The 23,910-nt window shown below is 33.6% G+C and overlaps 1 protein-coding gene across 1 annotated transcript in view; it reads left to right on the forward strand.

The window, feature by feature from the left end:
- The window catches only part of COL19A1 (collagen type XIX alpha 1 chain), a 313,236-nt gene that overhangs the window by 46,553 nt on the left and 242,773 nt on the right, over window positions 1–23,910 (forward strand). Inside the window, exons 5-9 of the mRNA XM_019749266.2 lie at window positions 1,874–1,997; window positions 3,679–3,954; window positions 7,853–7,933; window positions 11,758–11,883; window positions 13,013–13,075. Of these exons, the coding sequence (XP_019604825.2) occupies window positions 1,874–1,997; window positions 3,679–3,954; window positions 7,853–7,933; window positions 11,758–11,883; window positions 13,013–13,075 (670 nt within the window). The remainder of the gene's footprint in view (window positions 1–1,873; window positions 1,998–3,678; window positions 3,955–7,852; window positions 7,934–11,757; window positions 11,884–13,012; window positions 13,076–23,910) is intronic.

The raw sequence follows: 23,910 nt of genomic DNA on the forward strand, positions 1-23,910 counted from the left end.
GGGATTATTAAGAAGTAGCAAATCAAAATTTTGCAGTTTGAAAACAGCAGATTTGAGGTGACAGAAGAAAGAATCAGAGTATTTGAAGATAAGTCAATTGGAATGGTTTAATATGAAGAACAGGAAAAAACAGAATGAAGAAAAATGAACAGAACCTCAGAGACCTATGTGATACCATCAAGCATACCAACATAAGCATAATAGGAGTCTCAGAAGAAGAGGACAGAAAGAAAGGGACAGAAAAAATATTTGAAGAAATAATGGCTGAAAGCTTTCCAAATTTGGTGGAAACCTTTAATCTCTACATTTAAGAAGCTCAAGTAGGAAGAGAGATCCACCCCTGATAACTACCAAAAGACAGAGAATCTTATTAGGATGAAGAGAGGAGTGTTTCACCATGTACAATGGGGTTTTCAATAAGATTAACCTGATTTCTCATCAGAAATCATGGAGGCAAGAAGGCTGTGGGATGACAAAGTCCTAAAGGAAAAATGATGCCAATCAAGAATACAATTTTAGAAGTTTTATTTTGATGGGATGGAAAACATATTTTACTAATTACTTGCTCACTTAAGAGGGCATATAATAATGTACATGCAATAAAGTTGGTTGCCCCTTTTTGATATGTCCTCAAAGAAGATAAAACTAGAGCATACACACACACACACACACACACACACACACAATATATATATATATACCTGTGTGTGTGGTGTGTGTGTGTGTGTGTTTAACTGAGTAAGTAAATAAGAACTTTAGGCCAGCATAGCTTTTTAATATTTTTTCCTGATTTCCCTACCAACATGTAACTTTGTCTCTAACACAAAGAGTAAAACTAAAATTTAAGAATTCTCCATGACAGTTTGGTTGTCAGTTTGAGTAGTTAGTTGTCAGTTTCAGTAGACCTCAGTGTAATATTTGAAGTTAGCGGTTGTTATCTCAATGCATGATGTTTTCATTTATATAAACAACTTCTGGCTATGTTAGTCTGTAAGAGAATTCTTGCCTACTATTCTTCATGATTTTTTTAAAGAAAAGTAAAATTTGCTTTGCAGTTTATATATGCAGTGCAGATAAATTTAAAAGTCAGCTTGGAGGAAAGTATTTCTCCTTGTTTTCCAATGAGTCTAAATATGATATATGTTCATTGTGAGTTTTTTTCCCTGAGTTTCTTTGTGGGTCCAGTGAGACCAGTATTTTGAAACAAGATTGAGGCAGGAGGATAGTTGGACTGTCTTTTGACTTCTCTCTGCTACCTGGAAAGAATTTGCTCATTTTCTATAGGAATGAAAAATAAGCTAAAACTTCTTTGTTTTATTTAGCATCAGTCTTAAATTGATACTAGGAATTCAGTATTAGGAACTCATTAGCAAAAGCTTAATATGATAAGCTTTCTTCTTTGGAAAATGTACATTTAATTGTTAGCAATGTCCTTTGTTATGTTTTGTACTTCTCTATATTGAAAAAACTGAAAGGTACCATTTATTTCCTTCATTAACCTCTACTGTGTGCCCAATTGCAGAGAGTTCTGAGATTCTCCTCTGTTGGAATATCCTGTTGAGTAAGGCCATATCACTGTATAGCACTATATAACCTGCTTGCTTTCACATATCCCATATGTGTTGCTTTCACATACACCATACCAGAGAATTTAAAAACAAGGAAAGAACAAAAATAAAAACTACATAGGTAATGTAGGTATGCTGCTTCCACATATCCACTAGGAAGATTACTATAAAAATACATAATGAAGTATATAAATCCACTGAGAAAAATATACTGAGCTATTGTGTTACGTAGAACTTTATACCTACATTTTCTTTCCTTGCCATCTTCAGGTTTCCCACAATATTTCTTTGTTTTCCTCCCACAGTAAGATATTTCCCAAAGGCCTTCCTGAAGAGTATGCCATAGCAGCCATTTTTCGTGTACGGAGAAGCACCAAAAAGGAACGGTGGTTTCTATGGCAGGTTTTAAACCAGCAGAATATGCCTCAGGTAAGGAACCTTAGTTGTACTTAAGTCAGGTGAATCTTGGAACTGTGTGCACAAATTTGGGAGCAGTTCTAGTATCCAAATATTCTATTTTTTAGAGGAATCATCAATAGGAAAATTCAAGAATTCTCATAGCTAGGATCATCTTGCTGATATCTATAATATGAGACTCTGGAGGGTGAGGCAATATTAGCTTTTCTTTTACTTCTAGTTAGTGACAAATATTAGAGATTTAAAAAGCATAATTCCTATTCTCAGGAGCATAAAGTATAAGAGTGTTATCAAACTCAGATTTGGCTGCATGCTGCTCGTAAACCAATGATGGAGAGACAAGGGTTGGTGGAGAAAAAGGTAGGTTTATTCAAAATGCCGGCTTTCTGGGAAGATGGCGGACATTGTTTCAAAGACTACCTTCCCCCTTCCTAGAACAGTCAAGGAGTTTTACAGGTACACAGAAAGAAGCAGAATAAAGGAAAGGGAGAGTTTGTTATATGACTCGTCTGGGACAACATTTACTAGGGTCCAGTCTGTTCCTCCATGGTTATCTGGAACCTGGTCATAGGGGTGATTCATTTGCCATCTGATGGAAAATGGCAGGCTAGAATTGCAGCCTGGTTGCCAGTGGCTGGATGGCTGAGGGCTGATTCAGTTTCTTTCAAGTTAGTGTTTTGCCAATTAACCAGATTAATGAGGTATACATGTAGCCTCAGGAAAACACAGTTATTGAATCAGGTAAGAGGGGAAGGAAGCAAAGAAAAGAATGAAAAAATAAAAATAAGCTAGATTGTTCAATCTTGAAAAATATACTATCACCCTTACAAGGGATTGTCATCTAGGAAAACAATATACTAGAACGTAATCACAGCGTGACAAGCACAGTGGTAGAGGTAAGCTCTGAGTTGGTAGGCACTATGGGAGCATAGAAAGGACAGCTCCCCAAAATCGGGTATGGAAGAACAGGAATCTAGAAATACTTGTTGAAGAGATGGTATTTGGGCATAACTTGGGGTTACAGGTACTCCGGTGAGGGGAGATGAACCTCAGTATTACTTATTGGCACCATACGTTTGGGTTTACATATATATATATCCATTGGAATGGTTTTTTTGTTTTTGTTTTTTTAAGGAGGGCACAGCTCACAGTGGCCCATGTGGGGATCAAACTGGCAACCTTGGTGTTATTAGCACCGTGCTCCAACCAAATGAGCCAACCGGCCACCCCTCATTGGTTTTAATCTGTTAATATAGCACAATTTTGTGATGCAAAGATGAATCAAACTGAAAGAGTATCTCCTCTATGAAAATGCATTTTCTCTGCCCCATGCAAATCCTCAAGAACTTGATATTGGTTTCCATGCTAAGAGAACTGGTCATATTTGTATTCTTTTAAAAATTAGTAGCATTTAACTCTTAAATTACTCATACAGACATATATATATTCTTAGATGTTTTCTCAAGAAAGGAGCATATTATATGCACAAGAATACCATATGGTTTTAAACCATGTTGTAGCTGGATACTTGCTGTTCTTTAATGTTGACAAATCTGGAGGACACAGGTGTCATCTAAAACATTTTACTAAATGCTTCAGTTATACTTACATGAGTCTTGAGTTTTTATGTATATGCTTTAATAATTTCAAACATTGATTTTAAAATATTTAAAGATAATTTGCGTTTTTGCAGGTTTCGATAGTGGTTGATGGTGGAAAGAAAGTCGTGGAATTTATGTTCCGAGCTGCTGAGGGAGATGTGTTGAACTACGTTTTTAAAAATCGAGAACTCCGTTCTTTGTTTGACCGTCAGTGGCATAAACTTGGAATCAGTGTACAATCTCGGGGCATTTCACTCTATATGGATTGTAATTTAATTGCAAACAGGCAGACTGATGAAAAGGAGGCGGTGGACTTTCAAGGAAGGACTGTTATTGCTGCACGAGCTTCAGATGGCAAGCCTGTAGATGTGAGTTATCAGTGATGTTGGTTGTGAATAGAGCTAGTCAAATTTCTAAATTAAAACAACGTATCTTATTTAAAACTTCTTCCTTTAATTACTATATAATACCTTGGCTTCTCAACACTGTTTAAATTAATTTGTCATCAGATGTGTGAAGGATAGCTATGTATTTCTAACTCTATTTTCACATATATTATCTTCTATCTGTTTTCACCCATTTTTTTTCCATCCTGTGAATTTAAAAGAACTAGGTCATGCTTTAAAAACATAAGGTTATTAAAATTGAGTTTTAGTAAAAGTGAAAATATACTACCAAAAGCAAGCTTGGTCTAGACTCATTATGTTTTCAATAGGAAGGGCTGGAAAAAGTTGAGTTTTAAATGGTTCCAGATTATCTGGTGTTTTCATTCAAGAACAATAGGTTATTTATTCATCCCCATTATAGCAACTGCTTTGCGTTGTAGACTATTTTTTCGTAAGCTTACAATGATTTTTCAGGGTTCTAATGGACTAAAACATGCCACTAATTGTATCAGTAGGTCATTCAAATGAAAACTATTGGATAGTAAAACCCTTTCAGATGAAAAGATCCTTTCAAAATTACATTTGATGCTCAGATGATAAAGATTTATTATTGACTTCCCAAAAGAAAAAGGCCTATAATGTTAAAGAAAGTGAGACATAGCTAAGTTTGATGACTGAACATTTTCTTGTGGATGGAATGATGGGAAAACCTGTAAAAATAATCTGAATGCAGGTCACCAATAGGAATTGCTATTGCTGTTAACTGAAAGCACTTAACAGTTTATTTTTATTTCAACAGTACAACTCTGTGCAAATACATACTTGGCGAGCTCATTTTATACATACACACGCACATATACATTTTTTCAATAAAATATTATTTTTGAATTGTCTTCTCTTAGAGATAGTGAACAAATCACTGAGAGAATACCATAACTAGGGCTCAGTGATAATCAGGAAAATAGGACAGAGCAGAAGCCAATCCTGGGGAGAAGACATGGCATAAGTGAGCTAGCTTGGACGTCAGACAGATGTGGTTGTAAATCATACCTCATCTACTTAACTGTTATGATCTACTAATTTATCTTGTTAGTTGCTAATTTATCTGAGACTCTGTATCCTCAATTAAAAATAGTATTGATAGAGTTTCTCATTATAATTGTATAGAATATGTGCCTAGCACATGGTTGATTCTCTGTAAATTCATTTATTTATTCAGGGCCAGACATGGCATTTAATCAACAGTGGCATAAGAGAGTGGGAAAAAGAAAAAAAGAAACCTTCTGTTCCAGCTCTCAAAGATCTGGGAGCCTAATGGAAAGATTAAATTATATGTCAGAAAATGGTGCCTACCAATAATAACGGTATTAATTGTAACAACTATATTAGACAGACCTATCAGAAAGATGTCTCCAAAGGCAAGGAAGGAAATGGAGACCAGCAGCTAGAACAACAGAGACTTCCAGCAGTAGATAGATTACAGGTAGATGGGACGTCAGCTTCAGGAATTCTAGCAACAGTGTTAGGGAGTGGCAGTCGTACCTGCTGCAAGTACTGGAGCTTGGAACTAGAATCTGGTCTCTATAGGACTAGTGAGAGCCAAGCAGACTGTGGTTCCAGGGGAATTGGGAGAACCAAAGAGTACACTGAGGTAAATTTCTAACCTTTGGGGGAGAGACAGCTATGCGAGAGGAACAAATTATTGCAAGAACTGGATTTAGGCTCAAGGCTCACCCTCTGAAGGTTGAGTGTGTGTCCTGTGTCTCATTAACTTCTCACCCAAGGAAAGAATCAATCCCAGAAACTGAGGCTAAAGAATATAGGTGTGTCCTTATAAAACGACATAATGTGAAAATCATAGTGTTATAATACTTATGTAGTTTAATATGGAATCAACTCATTTGAGGATAAAATTAAAGATATATCACAATGATGCAACTTTTTAAGGAGATAGTCACTGTTTAAGTTAAACAAACAAATAAAATACATAGTATTTTATTTTTTAAAGATTCTTGGTCCTACTAAAACTTTAAGTGACCTAAGTTTTCATTATCTCCTTACAAGCTCTATGATTCCGTAAGGTTTGCCATAATGTGAAAATGTTTTATTTATACAGAATTTATGTTATTGAAAAAAATGTAATGATTGGGTTTTATTTTATATATACTAGCCATGTGCTTTTGTGAAAGATAGGTGATAAATCTTATATAAAGTATTTTTTTTTAACAAACAAAATGTGTGACAAGAGTTAGTAAAAGACTCAGCCCTAAACAGTCCCATTCTAAAGCACTGTGTCAAGGAAGGATTCTAAATTAAGTAATAAATAACAAAAGCGTGATTAAACTAGGCTGATGGTAGTTTCAATGTCATGGGTAGTTGATTAGGTTCTAATCCATCAAAAACTGATCATCTATCTTCAGTTGAGCAAATTAATTCATATGAAGGGCTTAGCACAGTGGATAGTACATAATAGAATCTCAATGTTTATTGGCTATTTTGATAACAGTGATGATAAGTTTTAGTTAAAAACAATATTAATTAATTGGTGTCCTCATTCTTCATTCTACATAATGAGTATGTTACTGCCTGGTATTTCATTATACTATGTAAGACAGTGTATTTAAACTTTATAAATAAAAATTAACTTTAATAACCTTGCAAAAAGTTATAGAAAAGCAATCATTTTTCATTTTATCTCAGAATTTTGAATTGGCTGCAAATCTTAGGTTGCACATGTATTCATAAGATGTCTGGAGTTCTTAATGCTTCCTATGAGCTGAAATGATTTTGTTCATCTCAGTGTAGACTAATAGTTATAGCTTTTTATTTTTTGCTTATCTGGTGTTGGGTTAGGGATTTAGAACTAACTGCTTTCTATTATCATAGGATTAATTATTATATTACAGTTGGCCTTTTCATAGAAAGTACTTATTGACCTCAAAGTAATTCATAATCTAGCTGTTATTTTGGGAGACAAAGAAGTGGAGAGAGGCAGAGAAAGAAAGGCAGGGAGGAGGAGGGGGTGAGGGGAAGGTTGTTCCTGACCTATTTTAATGTAAAATCATCATCTGGTTAATTATTAAGTTAATTTTTCAACCACAAACTAATTTAAAATAGCCTATTTAAGCACTAGCATTGAAATTTTATTACTAGTCTGTATTATTTACTTGCTCTTATATGGATGTTTGATCTTTCATTTAAAGGCATGATTGTATTTTCCTTGAAATATTTTTAATTTCATGTCCAAATGCCAAAAAAATGTGAATCTGCTGAGCAAATAAAAGGAATCAATTAGTTTTGTAAAAAGTTGTGAGTCCTCCTTAAGACTATGCCAATATAATATAAAATCCGTAGGTAGTAGAATATATGAAAAATAGATAATCGCTAAATACCTTTTTTTTTTCTTAGTGGGAAGTGAGCATCTGTTTCCATGCCTCAAATACATAGGTCTGAAACTACAGAGAAAGCCTTTTCCATCATGTGGTCATACCTTTGACTCTGTTTTTTTCCACAAATTTTTATTATGAAATAGTCTTCATTTTGTGGTCATATACTTTATTGTAGTGCATAACAATACCTCTCTTTAATTAAATACTTCTTTTATTTTTTATGTTTTGAAACAACTAACCAAAGTTTGCAGTTGCTTTCATTACCTGATTTCCTTTATATGTAGATTCATCTCAACAACTGACTATATGTCTAGTTCTCAAAAGGTCCATAAAATCATGATAAAAAATTAATAAAAATATTAAAAATGCCTACCAGTAATTTATTTTTATTAGATTCTTTCTCTTACCAGCTAAATTACCATAGTTCTTAAGTGCCTAAATGTGATTTTCAAACAAACTAATGATATATTTTATTACTAATTTTTTAATAGATTGAACTTCACCAACTTAAAATCTATTGTAACTCAAACTTCATAGTTCAAGAAACTTGTTGTGAAATATCAGATACTAAGGTAAGTTAATTTTCTTGGAACATGAAGAATGTAGAATGTCAGTTGCCTAGTCTGTAGAGTTCAAATGTAGGGAAGCACCGAATATTTTCTGTTGAAGCCAGGTGAGTAATTTGTTCCAAGTAAGAGATCCCTCTTAGAGCTCCCCCATAGTTTCTTTTCAAAATGTTAATCCCCATGTTTTGTCCTGTTCTTTGGGAATGATGTCTTCACTTTGGGCGCAACATAAATAAAGGAGAATTTATGCCTTTCCCCCTAAACTATGTTCCAAAAGTAGCATCATCATTTTCCAGTTACAGGGGTTTTAAATTTGTGATCATACCTTATTCTCACTCATATCCTTCTTCTAGCCTGTCTCCAATCCTGGACAGTTTTCCTTTGTGATAGATTTTTCATCTGCATCTTCCTTTTTCCTGTTACTGCCATGGTCTACTTTTGCCTCATTCCTGGATTGTTGCATTGTTGTGTCAACTACCTTCCCTGTCTCTGGACCTTTTGCATTCCAGTATTTCCAGAATAAGTCTCTGAATTACTGCTTTGTATGTTTTTTTTTTTTTTTTTTTTACTTTCTTTTAATAAACATTTATTATTCAAAAACAATGATCTTGTAGACATTGTGCTAAAGAACAAGGCCAACAGACATGAATAAGGCACGTTCCCTGCCCTCTATTCATCTCTTTCTCTAAGCTTTAGGTCATTCAGGGTTGTCAATAAAATATGCATCCAGTTTCTTAGCCTCTCATTCTTAATACCCACAACCTTACCACACAACTATTATTTTCTTGTACCCATCTTCCATTCCAAAAAATTCTGAATTCAGTACTTTATCTTTCATTGTGATGGTCATGTGTGCCATCTTATATCATTAGATGTAGTTGTATTTGTTTTTAATTTATTCAACTGCATTTTAAACTCATTGAGAGGAGTTATACTTTTATACTCTTTTTTAAAAAAATTCCTTGTGCTTTGTTTGTAGAAGGTAGTCAAAATATTGTTTCATGACTTGTTGCCTTATCAACTACTAAAGGAGATAGATGGGACAAAAAGATGTTTGAAAGGGACAAATTCTAAAAAGGCTTACAGAAAGAACACATGAAAAGTAAAAGGTGAAAATGTTTTTCTTTGTATCTTAGATTTCCAAGAAAGTCTACACTTACCATCAAAAAATTATATGGAAATTTTATCCGTAGTTTAGTAATTCAATAATATTTTTAGCTTCTATCACTCACTATGGGTGGGAGATAATAATGTGACCAAAGCATAGCTAAGTCTTTCAAATTTTTATGTTTTGCTTATGTAACTTGATTTTATAAAGTATGTCTCCAACCCATTGTATGGCTTTTATTCCAAGTAAAATGAAAGCCAGCCAAATGTCTTTTTATAAATATCTAAAAAGATAATTTAGAATGCCAACCTACAGACTTGAAATACCTAGATTTCCTAGAGCCATACATTTAAATCTTGAAGATGTAATTTCTCTAAAAGTTTTTAAAAATAATTATGCTTTTTTTGAAGTAAGAGCTCTTAAAATAATAATTTTCTGTGATTGAAATGTAACATAATGATGTTTCTATATATCCAAATATTATATTCTTGACCAATAGGTACTACTCTGTTCCATCACATCATGAACATTTTCAACTAGAATTATGAGAAAACTGTTTAAGGAATTAGGGGTGATACATTTGATAGAGTAGTTTGAGCATTAAAAGCAGTGACATAACCTCACAAATTATGAAAAAAAAATTAATCGTGTTATAAAAATATTATTTAGGAGTTAGTTTTAAAGAATAGAATATAAAGTAGGAATTCATCTCTAACTATGGGGAAAAATAACAAAAGACTACTCATTTTCCTGCTGGTAATTATTTGGAAGGTCCTCACCAATCTGTTAATGATGAACAGACAATGGAAATCTGCTACAGTTTATAAATGGGAATGTATAGTTTGTAAGATAGATAATTATATAAAAACTATTTAAGTACATCTACTATAATTCTGATATCAACTGTTTTTTTTTAAATGTGTTGAATTCAGAAAATTTTAATGTACTTCTTTGAAAATCTAATTTTGTCTTGGAATTTCAAATCAGATATGTTTTTGTTATTAATATTTTGTAGCACATTTCAAAGGTGAAATTGATTCAAGGTAATCTATAAACATACTTCTTTGCTTCTATTTCTGTTTCTGAAGCAGTCAATGTTCATAACTAGAGACATAGAATGAAGAACAAATATAAACAGAAGGAGAAAATCAGAAACATTTGCTGAAAATAAATGAGAAATGTGATTAAAATTTTGAAGGCCAATTAATTAAATGTGTCAAATCAAAACCAGAGGTTTCTACAAGGGTAGAAATCCTTACTTGTATATTTTATGTTCCCTCGAGGCACTTTTTAGAGAGAGTGGACAATTTTATAGTGAAGCCTCAGACATACTTTTAAAATCACTTAAATCCTTAATTTAATACAGTGAGTCAGTTATCCAGAGCAAAATTGTGAACTCTAACTGGGTCTTGGTTATCTTGGGAAGCCATGGAGTTAGGAACTGGCTGGAACATTATTTCAAAACATATGAGATAAGTGGACTGTTTTGGTGATAATCTTTTTTTTTTTTTTTTTTTTTTTTTTTTGTGATAATCTTGTTTCATTCTGATGTGACTTTTAGACTTGTAGATGTGGAAACTTATTGAGATAACTAAATACTTAATCATTAAACCTGGAAGAGTCAATGTGATGGAACTGAGGAGACAGGAAATTAGTCACAGTATTTCTGGGTGCTATTTTTCTTATAATATTTATTGTTGTTCTCACAAGAATTAGAGTACTATCCATTTTTCAAAATATATATTTTTTAAAGTTACATATATTTGTGAGAGAAAACTTGGAAAATACAACCAAATTCAGAGATGAAACCATGATCTCACCACAGTAAATAACCACTGACAATTTTTTAGTGTTATATCCTGGCAATATTTTCCCATGCATATATAATTTATAGTATACAAAGTATTGTGTGAACCTTTTTTCCTAGCTTGCAAATTCAGAGTTTTTGAAATTGCAAATTCATGAAATCGCAAATTCAGAGTTACAAATCATGGTGAGGAAGGAGCCTGGTAAATGATATGAGAGGAAAGGATGATTTTATATCCTCTTTAGACTCTCCATCTGAATTGAATTTTTGAAAGAAAATAATGTTCATTGCTTTGTAAACAAATTTCTCTTCATGTTGTCCCACATATTCTGAACCCACAGGATAAGTATAAAATTTGCCGCTTTTGTCTCACAGTGGAGACTTTTAATAACTTTAAAGGACAATAGGCTGGAATAAGATATACTTTAATTAAATATATAGCATCTGACAATGTAAGAAGAATTTGTTTTGTCCTTTTATATGACTTTATATTCATGTTGTTGAAGTAAGTGATTTTTTAAGAGTTCAAATCACATTATTTTATTTTAAATTTGGTCCCCAAACATATACAGATGTTTATTATAGAAATAATTTTATTGTAACAATGCAATTATTTCAAATGTGTGTTATTACTGTGCTTGTCATAAAGTCATCTGTAATAGCTTTAGAATGTCTCACCAAACTCAACGTTTTAATACATTTCTAGTGTGTTGTCAGTGTAATAAAACACATAGGAGGCTTAGTGAAAGAGCAAGGGCATTATAAACTTTCACATACTTGTGTAAGCTTTTGGTTATTTAGAAGGTAGTTCTTACAGGTAACCCCAGCAATCCCTAGTTTGGTGGGAGCCAGTGTTTGGAATGTCAGAATGTTTGGAGTTTACTCTATTTCCTAATGCCTCGTTTTGGATTTTAGTGCCCAGAGCAGAAAGGCTTTGGAAGGATCGCACCATTATCTCTCCCCGCCCATGCCAGTAAAATGTCTGCCTATCTGCCAGCAAAGCAGGAACTTACAGACCAGTGCCAGTGCATTCCAAATAAGGTATGCTCATTTTAATCTATGCCCACTGCAAAGCCACTCCACCTGGTGAGCCAGGCCCCTTGCACATGGCTCGGTGCACAGAACGTGTCATACCTTAAGTGCTGCTTGAATCAAATGCCTAAGCCACCCAGTCACTGGGGTGGGTTAAGAGAAGAGGATTGGGGATAGGATAGCATTTCCTGGATTTTATCTGGATAGTTCCTAGCCCATCTGAACTTTTTTTTGGGCTGTGAGTTAGCATGAGTAATAAGATGAAGGAAGGAACTACCTATATAACAGACAAGTATTGAGCACTTAACATGTGCCAAGAATAGGCTTCAATTCTGGGAATTCAAAATTGAGGGAAACAGTGTTTGCTCTTCAAAACATATACAAAGACACTCTACATGGTTTTTCTTTGTTGTGTGGAGACTATTTAATCAGTATCCCCAAATATCCAAACCGGCCATCCCCATCTGCCATAAATTATATAGGAAATAGGCAGAGGGCCTCTGTTATTACTCAAAGAATTTATTTCACTCACACCATTGTGGTCCCCTAGTCAAGAAGACTGGGCCCATGGACCTACATGAACTTCTTTTGTGAATGTTAATGGCAGTCATGAGGCCTGTGCTAAAAGGAGGCTGAGCCATCTCATGATGGCTTCCCTCTATGCCCATACCTGAGGAAAAGAATGAGGAAAGGAAAACCTGCCGCAGTACCTGCAACAGGATGTTCCCGAGCACTGTGATTTAATACTTACCCTTAGATGTAACACAGCCTGCTGCCACTTCCCTCCTGGCTGGAGCAGTGGGAACGGGGTGAGGTGAAAGTTGAGAGGAACCTTACAGTCCTCTAGTGGCTAATCCTGTATAGTAAGCTCCACTGAAAAGACAGGTACAGGTGCAGGATCACCTGTACCTGGAGCAGCACAGGTCCCGATCCATGGAAGTCCTCATGGCAGAGGCAGTGAGGGAGAGTAGGGGTCCTCACGGAAAAGGGAAGGAGGGCGTCCAGCAGAGGGCCCAGTGTCAGCTCAAAGGGTAGCAAAGCTTTATGTTAACGATTGTCAAAATCGTATTTATAAACTATGTGTCTTTAGCTCGATGTGATTGAATGTTTGATACCACAGAAATTCATTTTTGCTCAGGGAGAAGCAGGACTACCGGGAGCGGCGGGCTCGCCAGGTCAGAAAGGAGATAAAGGAGAACTGGTAAGACACCACCCAACTCTGTCAGAATATGAGTGGATATGTTTGAAAGTGACTTAAAAATGTGCCCATCTCATTTTTCTCTGTCTCATACAAATACACATTTCTGTTAAAGGCTATCAAGGGCTATGTTTAAATGCTGATCACTGAAATAAGGAAGACATCAGCATTCAAGTCTGCTTTTGAGTTACAAGCACTTTTGAGTGTTTCCCCCAAAATAAGACCTAGCCGGATCATCAGCTTTTGGAGCAAAAAATTAATATAAGGCCCAGTCTTATTTTACTATAAGACCGGGAATTAATATCATATCATATCACATCACATCATATCATATCATACCGGGTCTTATATTAATTTTTGCTCCAAAAGACACATTAGAGCTGATGGTCCAAGTAGGTCTTATTTTTGGGGAAACATGGTATTAGAAGTCTGGTCTAAAATTTGAAAAGCTCTGGAAACCCAAATCTTTGTATATACCTGTAAACTGTTAGAAAAATGAAAAGCAGTAAAGTTTAGTTTTTAGTTGTACTTTAGCCTTCTTTAGCATTTTCTTCTTTCCATACTTGAACTCTTGCTTCTCTTTTCTGCTGATATGTACCCACTAAAAATTCTTCCTTAAATTAATAAATTTATACCCCTTTCACCCTTTTCTCTCACCTCTCCCACACCCCACCTCTGGCAACCATCAATCTGTTTTCTGTACCTGTGGGCTATTTTTCAGATTCCACATGAAAGAGAGATCATACAGTCTTTGTCTTTTTTTTTCTTTTTTGTATGACTTATTTTGCTTAACATAATGCCCGCTAGCCTATCCATGTTTTCACAAATGGCAAGATTTTATTGTTTTATTGCTGAATAGTATTCCATATTATATACAGACACAATGGAATATTTTAAATACCACAGTATCTTTATCCATTCATCCATCAATAGACAGTTGCATTGTTTCCCTATCTTGGCTATTTTAAATAATGCTGCAACGAACATGGGGGTACACATATCCTTTGGAGGTAGTGTTTTCATTTTCTTTGGATAAATACTCAGAAGTAGAGTTGCTATATCATATGCAGTTCTATTTTTAATTTTATGAGGAGCCTCCATACTATTTTCCATAGTTGCAGCATCAATTTACAATCCCACCAACAGAGCATAAGTGTTCCCTTTTCTCCACATCCTCGCGAACACTTGTATTGCCTGTCTTTTTGATAATAGGCTTTCTAACAGGTATGAGGTGATATATCCCTGTGGTTATAATTTTCATTTCTCTAATTATTAATGATGTTGAAAATCTTTTTATGTACCTGTTGGCCATCCGTAGGTCTTCTTTGTCTATTCAGATCTCCTGACCATTTTTAAATCAGATCATTTTTTTGTTTTGCTATTGAATTGCATAAGTTTTGTTGTTGTTGTTGTTGTTGTTATTTTTAACCTATTTCAGATATTAGCCCCTTATCAGATATATGATTTACAAATATTTTCTCCCATTCATGAGGTTGCCTTTTCAGTTTGTTAATGGTTTCCTTGCTGTACAGAGGCTTTTTAGTATGATGCAGTCACACTTATTTATTTTTGCTTTTGTTGCTTTTGCTTTTGGCATCACAGTCAAAAAATTATCTTCAAGACCTGTGTCAAGGAACTTATTGCCTATGTTTTCTTCTAGGAGTTTTGGTTTCATGTCTTATGTTCAAATCTTTATTTTGAGTTAATTTTTGTTTATGGTGTAAGATAATGGTCAAATTTTATTCTCTTGCGTATGGCTGTCCATTTTTTCCAACACATCTTATTGGAAAAACTGTCATTCCACATTGTATATTCTTGGTTCCTTGGTTGTAAATTAACTGACCATATATGCAGGGGTTTATGTCTGGGCTCTCTTTTACGTTCCATTAATCAATGTAGTTTTATGCCAATACAATACCATTTAATTACTATAGCTTTGTGAAATAGTTTGAAATCAAGGAGTGTGATACTTCCAGCTTTGTTCTCCTTTGAAGATTGCTGTGGCTATTTGGGGTTTCTTGTGGTTCCATACTAATTTTATAATTATTTCTTCTATTATTTTAAAAAGTGCATTGGGATTTTGATAGGGATTGCATTGAATCTGTAGATTACTTTGGGTAGTATGGACATTTTAACAATATTGATTCCAGTCCATGAGCATGGAATATCTTTCCATTTTATCTTCTTCGGTTTCTTTCACTAATGTCTTATAGTTTTCAATATACATGTCTTTCACCTCCTTGGTTAAACTTATTCCTAGGTATTTTATTATTTTTAATACAGTTGTAAATGAGGTTGTTTTCTTTATGTCTCGGTCTGATAGTTTATTGTTAACATATAGAAACTCAACATATTTCTATGTATTGATTTTATATTCTGCAATTTTATTGAATTAGCTTATTAGTTCCAACAAATTTTTAATGGGGTCTTTAGGGCTTTTTATATATAATATCCTGTTATCTGCTAATAGTGACAGTTTTACTTCTTCCTTTTTAATTTGGATAACTTTTATTTCTTTTTCTTGCCTAATTGCTCTTGCTATGACTTTCAATGGTATGTTAAACAGAAGTAGTAAGAGTGGGCATTCTTGCTTGATTCCTGATCTTAGAGGAAACAGCTTTTTGTTTCTTACTATTGAGTATATTAGCTGTGAGCTTGTCATATGCAACCTGTATTAGGTTGAGGTATGTTCTTTCTATACCCACTTTGTTGAGAATTTTTTTCATAAATGGATGTTGAATTTTGTCAAACACTTTTTTGGCATCTATTCAGATGATCATGAGGTTTTTATCCTTCATTTTGATAATGTGATGTATCATGTTGACTGATTTGCAGATGTGCAACCATCCTTGCATCCCTGGAATAAATCCTACTTGATCATGGTTTATGATCTTTTTAATGTATTGTTAAATTTGGTTTGCTAATATTAATATTTTGTTGAGGATTTTTGCATCTATGTTCATCAGGGATGTTAGCCTGTAATTTTTTTTTTTTTCTTTTCTTGTGGCATCCATGTGTGGTTTTTGTATCAGGGTAATGCTAGCCTCATAAAATGAATTTGGAAGACTCTCTTTCTCTTCTGTTTTTTGGAAGAGTTTGAGAATGATTGATATTAATTCTTCTTTGAATGTTCGGTAGAACGCACCAGTGAAGCCATCTGGCCTTATACTTTTGTTTGTTGGGAGATTTTTAATTATAGATTTAGTCACCTCACTAGTAACCAGTCTGTTCAGATTTTTTTATTTTATCATGCTTCAGTTTTGGTAGGTTGTATGTTTCTAGGAATTTATCCATCTCTTTTAGGTTGCTCAATTTGTTTGTGTGAGTGTTCACGGTAGACTCATGATCCTTTGTAATTCTGTGGTATCAGTTGCAGCATCTTCTCTTTCATTTCTGATTTTATTTATTTGAGTCCTCTCTCTTTTTCATTAGTGAATCCAGCTAAAGACTTGTCTATTTTGTTTATGTTTTCAAAGAACGAGCTCTTTGTTCATTGATCTTCTCTATTGCCTTTTTAGTCTCTATTTTATTTATTTCTGTTCTAATATTTGCTATTTCCTTCCTTCTACTAACTTTGGGATTCCTTTGTTCTTCTTTTTCTAATTTTATGAGGTGTAAAGTTAGATTGTTTATTTGAGATTTTTCTTGTTTCTTGAGGTAGGCATTTATCGCTGTGAACTTCCCCCTTGGAAATGTTTTTGCTGCATCCCACAAATTTTGGTATTTATATTTCCATTTTTATTTTTTTGTCTCAATGTATTTTTTTATTTCTTTTGATTTTTTCTTATTTCTTTTTATTTTCTTATTTCTTTTTTTTCTTATTTCTTTTTGTTTCTTTTGATTTTTTCATTGTTTGTTCAGCAGCATGTTGTTTAATCTTCACATATTTGTGAATTTCCTAGTTTTTTTTATGTGTGTAATTAATTTCTAGGTTTATACTGTTGTGGTTAGAAAAGATGCTTGATGAGGTTTTCTTAGCTCCGTACCCTTTATTTAAAGACCTCATCTTTGTTGAATACCTTCTTTGTGTAGGACACATTGCTGGGTATCACATGGGATTGAAAAAATAGGATTCATTTCCTGTTTTCAAGGATTTTACATCTGGAAGTGGGTAGAGGGACATTAGTTGGCCAGACATGTTAGGTAGGGAGAGTTGCAGATGTCCTGAGAAAATGGTCTGTGGAGACTAGGAAGAGAGTTTTATGGAGGAGATGGAGAGTAAGCTGGATCTCTACAGATCTAATTCTGGGCAATATCCATGCTTAAAGATATGCCTTTTCCTTCTCCCTGCTCCTCTCAAAACTTAACTGCTCTGTTTCCCATTCTTAGTGTTATATCTTTTGTGAGCTAACTAGATAAATTAATTTGTGCTAAAGTTAGGAGATGATTGTTTTTGTTATATTTCCAGAGTGAAACTGTTTTAAATTCCTTTCATGCCTTAACTTGGAAGTCTAAATCTAGTTGGACTCCTTATTTTAAAAGGTAGGAGACTGATGTCTGAGTAATGACTGATCCCTCCAAGTTGCCCAGCAAGCTTTGACAAAGCCAGTCACAGTAACTTGACTCTCACAGGAAAGTCTTCCCATTGTAGCTTGCATGGAAACTTCAGGTACCTTACCAGGTACTTGAGAAGTAATTTTTGAAGTAGGACAGAACATTTATTTTTGCTTTTTAAATCACATTACTTAGGATACCTTTGCTTTCTTTTTCTTAAGTAAATAGGTTTTAATATTTTTAAATATAATAACATCAGTCAAATCCAATTTTCATCACAAAATTATTGCTAATCTGTAGTAGTATTTTTGAAGTGTTATCTATAAACATGCCAACTACTTATGACAGTTTTGAATTTGACTTTATCAGTTTAGGACATTACCTTCTTAAAAGAAATTGGCCACTTAGATTTTGTCTTTGGGATTAATTCTTCCATATTTAGAGGGCACTATACAAGGAGTTCAAATACAAAATTATTAATATATAATGAAGCATATAATATTAAGAGCAAATCTAAATCCTGAGAGAAGTTTCAGGAAAATTCCATTGTTTTATACTGCCTTAGCTATGTTCTGAAAACAATTGTTTACAATTGTTGATGTTTTCTTTATCACGAGCTATTTTGGGTTCTTTTTAAATGTCTCTCTAAAAAAACATATCTACATAATTGGACAGATTTATTAAAATCATTTTGGCCATAATCTATAAGTGGTATATGTATACATATGTGTAAATACACTTACATCCATATACTATTATATAAATATATATGATATATGTGTTAACTCATTTTTAGGTAAGTCCTATGTGAAAGAATTTTTATCTTTATTCTTGCCTTCCCCTCCCCCTTGTATTCTTTGCAGAAAATGAGAAATTGTATCATGGAACTTGTTTTGTTCAGGGGATAGCTTCTGGGAGGACAGAATTATGAGTCTCCATAGTTTTGTCAACATGTATTTGCTAGAGGGTTTCGATTACAGTCTTTAATCGCTACAGAATATATGATAAAAAGCCACTGTGATATTAAAAGAGTGCCCCTCTCAGTGTCCCCACCCTGACAGCTGACAAAGCAATTCCTTCTTTGTAAACATAATGTTCTAACTCTCTGGTAGCTATGGATTGGTGTGTGTGTGTAGCTAATTTTTTACCTTGTCCCTGGAATGTACCTTATAATTGAACTGCCTAGCCATAGGTGTTCTGTGTTAGAGAATGCAGTCACACAAGCACTGGTCTGCAGCTTATTGGGCCATATTGGCAGTGCTTGCACCAGTGTGAGCTGTCTTCACACTCATTAGGACAAAGTCCAAGGCAAGATGTGCTAACAGTGTTTCTTAACAAAAATGAGTACACCCAACAAATAATATGTTGCATTCTAAATAATGGGAAGATGTTTGTAACGCACTTTGTCTTTTTTTTCAGTTACAATTGACATTAAATATTATTTTATATTAGTTTCAGGTGTACCACATAGTAGTTAGGGATTTATATAATTTCAGGAGTGATTTCCACCCAATAAGTCCAGTACGCACCTAGCACCATATATAGTTATTACAGTATTATTAACTATGTTTCCTATGCTGTACTTTATATCCCCATGACAGTCTTTTGACTGTCAGTTCGTACTTCTTAATCCCTTCATCTTTTTCACCCAGTCCCCCAACACCCCTCCCATCTGGCAACTATCAGTTTGTTCTCTGTATCTTGAGTCTGTTTCTGTTTTGTTTGTTTTTTTGTTTTTTCAGATTCTACATAAAAGTGAAATCATATGGTGTTTGTCTTTCTCTGTCTGACTTATTTCACTTAGCATAATACCCTCTAGGTCTATCCATGTTGTTGCAAATGGTAAGATCTTATTCTTTTTTTATAGCTGAGTAATACTCTATTGTATATATGTACCATCTCTTCTTTATCCAATTGTCTATTAAGGGCACTTAGGTTGCTTCCATATCTTAGCTATTATAAATATAGCTGCAGTGAATATAAGGATGCATATATCTTTTTGAATTAGTGTTTTGGATTTCTTTGGATAAATACCCTCAAGTGGAATTGCTGAGTCATAAGGTAATTCTATTTTTTAGATTTTTGAGGAAACTCCATACTCTTTTCCATAGTGGCTTTACCATTTTGCAGTCCCACAAACAATGCATGAGGGTTTCTTTTTCGCAATCTGCTAGCCAACAATTGTTGCTTGTTGATTTATTAATAATGGTCATTCTGAAAAATGTCAAGTGATATTTTATTGTGGTTTTAATTTGCATTTCTCTGATGATTATTGACATTGAGCATCTTTTCATATGTCTATTGGCCACGTGTATGTCCTTTTTGGAGAAATGTCTGTTCAGGTCCTTTGCCCATTTTTTGATTGGATTGTGGGTTTTTTTGGTGTTAAGTTGTTGAATTCAGTTTGCTAATATTTTGTTGAGGATTTTTATGTTAATTAGGGATACTGGCCTATAGTTTTCTTTTTTGTAATGTTTTTGTTGGGTTTTGGAATCAGGGTAATGCTGGCCTTGTAAAATGAGCTTGGAAGCCTTCCATCTTTTTCAATTTTTTTGGAACAGTTTTAGAAAGATAGGTATTAATTCTTCTAATGTTTGGTAAAATTCACCTGAAAGCCATCCAGTCCAGGACTTTTGTTCACTGGGGGTTTTTTTTGTTTGTTTGTTTTAACTCCTTCAATTTCATTAGTAGTAATTGGTCTATTCAGATTTTCTTGTTGACTCAGTCTTGGAAGATTGTATGTTTCTAGAAATTTATCCATTTCTTCCAAATTGTCCAATTTACTGGCCTGTAATTGTTTGTAATACATTTTTAGAATCCTTTGTATTTCTGTGGTACCAATTGTCACTTCTCATATTTAATTCCTGACTTTATTTAGTCCTCTCTCTTTTTTTCTTGATGAGTCTTGTTAAAGGTTTATAAATTTTCTTTATCTTTTCAAAGAGCCAGCTCTTTGTTTCATTGATCTTTTATATTATTTTTTATAGACTCTGTTTTATTTATTTCTACTCTGATCTTTATTATTTCCTTTTTCCTACTCCCTTTGGGCTTTGTTTGTTGTTCTTTTTCTAGTTCCTTTAAATGTAAAGTTAGATTGCTTTTTGAGATTTTTCTTGTTTCTTGACTAGGCCTGTATTTCTATGAATTTCCCTCTTAGAACTGCTTTTGCTGTATGCCATAGATTTTGGTCATTGTGTTTTCACTTTCATTTGTCTCGAGGTATCTTTGGATTTCTTCCTTGAACTTGTTAATCCATTTATTGTTTAGTAGCATGTTATTTAGCCTCCATGTATTTGTGAGGTTTTTTGTTTTGTTTTGTTTTGTTTTGTTTTCAGTTTTCTTATTGTGATTGATTTCTAGTTTCATACTTTGTGGTTGGAGAAGATGTGTGGTATGATTTCAGTCTTCTTAAATTTATGGAGACTTGCTCTGTGGCCTAACGTGGTAAATCCTGGAAAATGTTCCATGTGCGCTTAAAAGAATGTATATTCTGCTGCTTTGAGGTGAAATGCTCTAAATACATCAGTTAAATCCATCTGGACTATTATGGCATTTAAAGCTGCTATTTCCATGTTGATTTTCTGTTTGTATGACCTATCCACTAATGTTAATGGGGTGTTAAATGCCCCTACAATTGCTGTATGACTGTCAATCTCTCACTTTATGTCCACTAATATTTGCTTTATGAATTTAGGTGTTCCTAAATTTGCTTGTAATATCATTATATGAAAACTTAAAACAATTAGACAATATCTGTTTCTAAGGATTACTTCAATCAAATTGAATATATAAATTGTAATTGCAATAGCTTGTATTTATTGAGTGCTTACCATGTACGATGCACTGGGGAGAATGTTATAGATATGTTATCTTTCTGATCCTTACAACTCTTCATGGTGGGTGTCAGTATTACTATTTTACAGAAGGCAAAATTGAGGTTTAGAGAGGTTAAATTATTGCTCAAGGCCACGCAATAAATAGTCAAGCTGGGATCTGAATCTAGGCCTCTTAATTCCAGTGTCCTTCTCTTAACCAGTGTGCATTGTATGAATTTTGAAGTTTGCTCTATATTTTAAAAGTACTTCAGTATTATTTATTTATTTATCATGGTATTTCCACTTAGTATCTTATTTTACCTTTATAACCTGATAAAAATGTCAAGCTAATATTTTTAACTTCATTTGGAAACTGAGATAACCATGCATAAATAAAATGATGTCCAGAGGTAACAGAATTAAGAGGACTCATATAGTGGAAAGGTCTCTGGGTTAATCCCAACTCTTCTCAGGTTAGCAGTGTGAACTTGGCCCAGCCACCTGTTTTCCCCAGGCTTCATTTCCTTCATTTGTAAAGGTGGGTGTATCATCTATTAGTTCTATGCACATCATAACGCTGACACAAAAGTGCTTTGAAAAGGCATATGTGCCTTAATTTTCAGTGATTGTGATATGATACACATTAACATTTCTTAACTTGAATTTCCTGTTGTTTGATTTACAAATTGTATCAATTTAAGATTCTTGGCATATGAAGAAATTTCACACATCAGATTTAGAAAGGGTTAAAATACTTTTAAAATATTCTTATCCCTTTTAAAAAGCATGTATGTGTCAGAAGTATGGTCCTAATTATTATGAAAAGTATTAAGCACATATTAAAATCATTAAATCAACCTTAAATTATTTTTTTAAAAGATTAAGTATTGAGTCATTCTTGTTAGGGCATATATCTTAAGAACTCATTTTCTTGTGCATATCGTTTGATTATAAGTAGGTGTCTCCTAATTTTACATCTACATATTCATTTTTTCTTTTATTCGTCTACTCATCAACTATTTATTGAGTTCCTATTATCATAATAAAAAAGTGGACTAAATGCAGGAGCAATAGCAGTAACGAGAAAGCACAGGACTTGTTCTCACTGAGTTTATAATCCAGTGATGATTTGTTCATGGAGCCTTCCCTCCCTCTGTAGGAATGAAAACCAGTAGAAAAGAACTAGGAAGGAAGGAACCCGTAAAAATGATAATTATTCGCAAATTTATTGTGTGCCAAATCTATAAAATATACAAAAATGTATGTTGGAGTTACAATGAATTACATGGCTCTCCATTTATGATATGTTTTAAAATATTAACATTTGTTTCAACTGCCAGACTACATAAAACTCATAATAGCAAGAAAGTTTAGTGGCAAGCTAAAAATAACTGGGATAAAATAAACTGGTAATCTATAAAATAAAACAAATAATTAATCAGTACAGTTCCTTTATTTTTTTAATACAAGTACCAGTATTTTATTTAACCAGTATAACCCTTGCTGTGTGACTATGACTTTAGATGATCACAGCCATGAATGTATTCAGCTTTCCTGGCATTTATATATAATGGATGGATATAAATAAAATGATATATTGTTTCATTTTAACATGGGTATATTGTTTCATTTTAAGGAGTTGCTAATGAGTCTGTTGCAATTGTACTGTGATCCTGCAACTTTAATGTGCAATAAATAAAGATGGCATTCCTCTGTGTTTAAGGCTGGTATATAATTTTCCTTATTAGAGTATGTGCACAAAATTGTGCCTGAATAGCTTGAGATCGAAAGTCATTTTGCCTGAAGGCATATTGGATAGTTAATTGTGTGAAATGACCAGAAGTACAGTGTTACTGAAGGAACCAGATGTTGTTCTCAAGGTTTTTCTTTTTAGCTATTAGGTTGGGGCAAAAGAGATTGTGGTTTTTGCAATTATTTGTTTAACCTTTTAAACCGCAATTACCTTTGCACCAATCTAATATAAGCTCCAGGAAGGATATCTAGGGGAAGTAGGCCAATATGTCAGAAATAGTACCACTTTGGAGCCTGAGCCACTCATCTTTGAATCCTGTTCACCTACTTGCTTTGAATTTGATCCTTATTAACACCTAGTCAATAGTTTATTGTGAAGGAATACAATAAATGTATAAAACACACTTAATATCAGAAGCTGGCACATCATAGATATTCAACAAATATTTCCTCTGCTTTTCTATCCACTGTGTACTTGTTCACATGCTGAAGGAGAGGTGGAGATAATCCACCTAGGTTGAATTTAGTTTCTTATGTGACTTGACCCAAAAACCAAGAAATCTTCATTTGTGAGATAATCCCTTAGAATTTTCAATTGCTTAAATGTTTAAGCATCTAAGAATCTTGAGTTGTTGTATGCTACCTGTAGTAAATACTAATAATTGATTGGTAGTTAATTTCTTCAAAAAATCACTCGATGATTTAAATATTCCATTCAAATCTGTCTTTTGTTTCCAGTATTATGTCCTCAAGACTTTTCGTAGATGTAGTGTACTA

Source organism: Rhinolophus sinicus, linkage group LG05 (genome assembly GCF_036562045.2).
Source record: "Rhinolophus sinicus isolate RSC01 linkage group LG05, ASM3656204v1, whole genome shotgun sequence".
Classification (NCBI taxonomy): domain Eukaryota; kingdom Metazoa; phylum Chordata; class Mammalia; order Chiroptera; family Rhinolophidae; genus Rhinolophus; species Rhinolophus sinicus.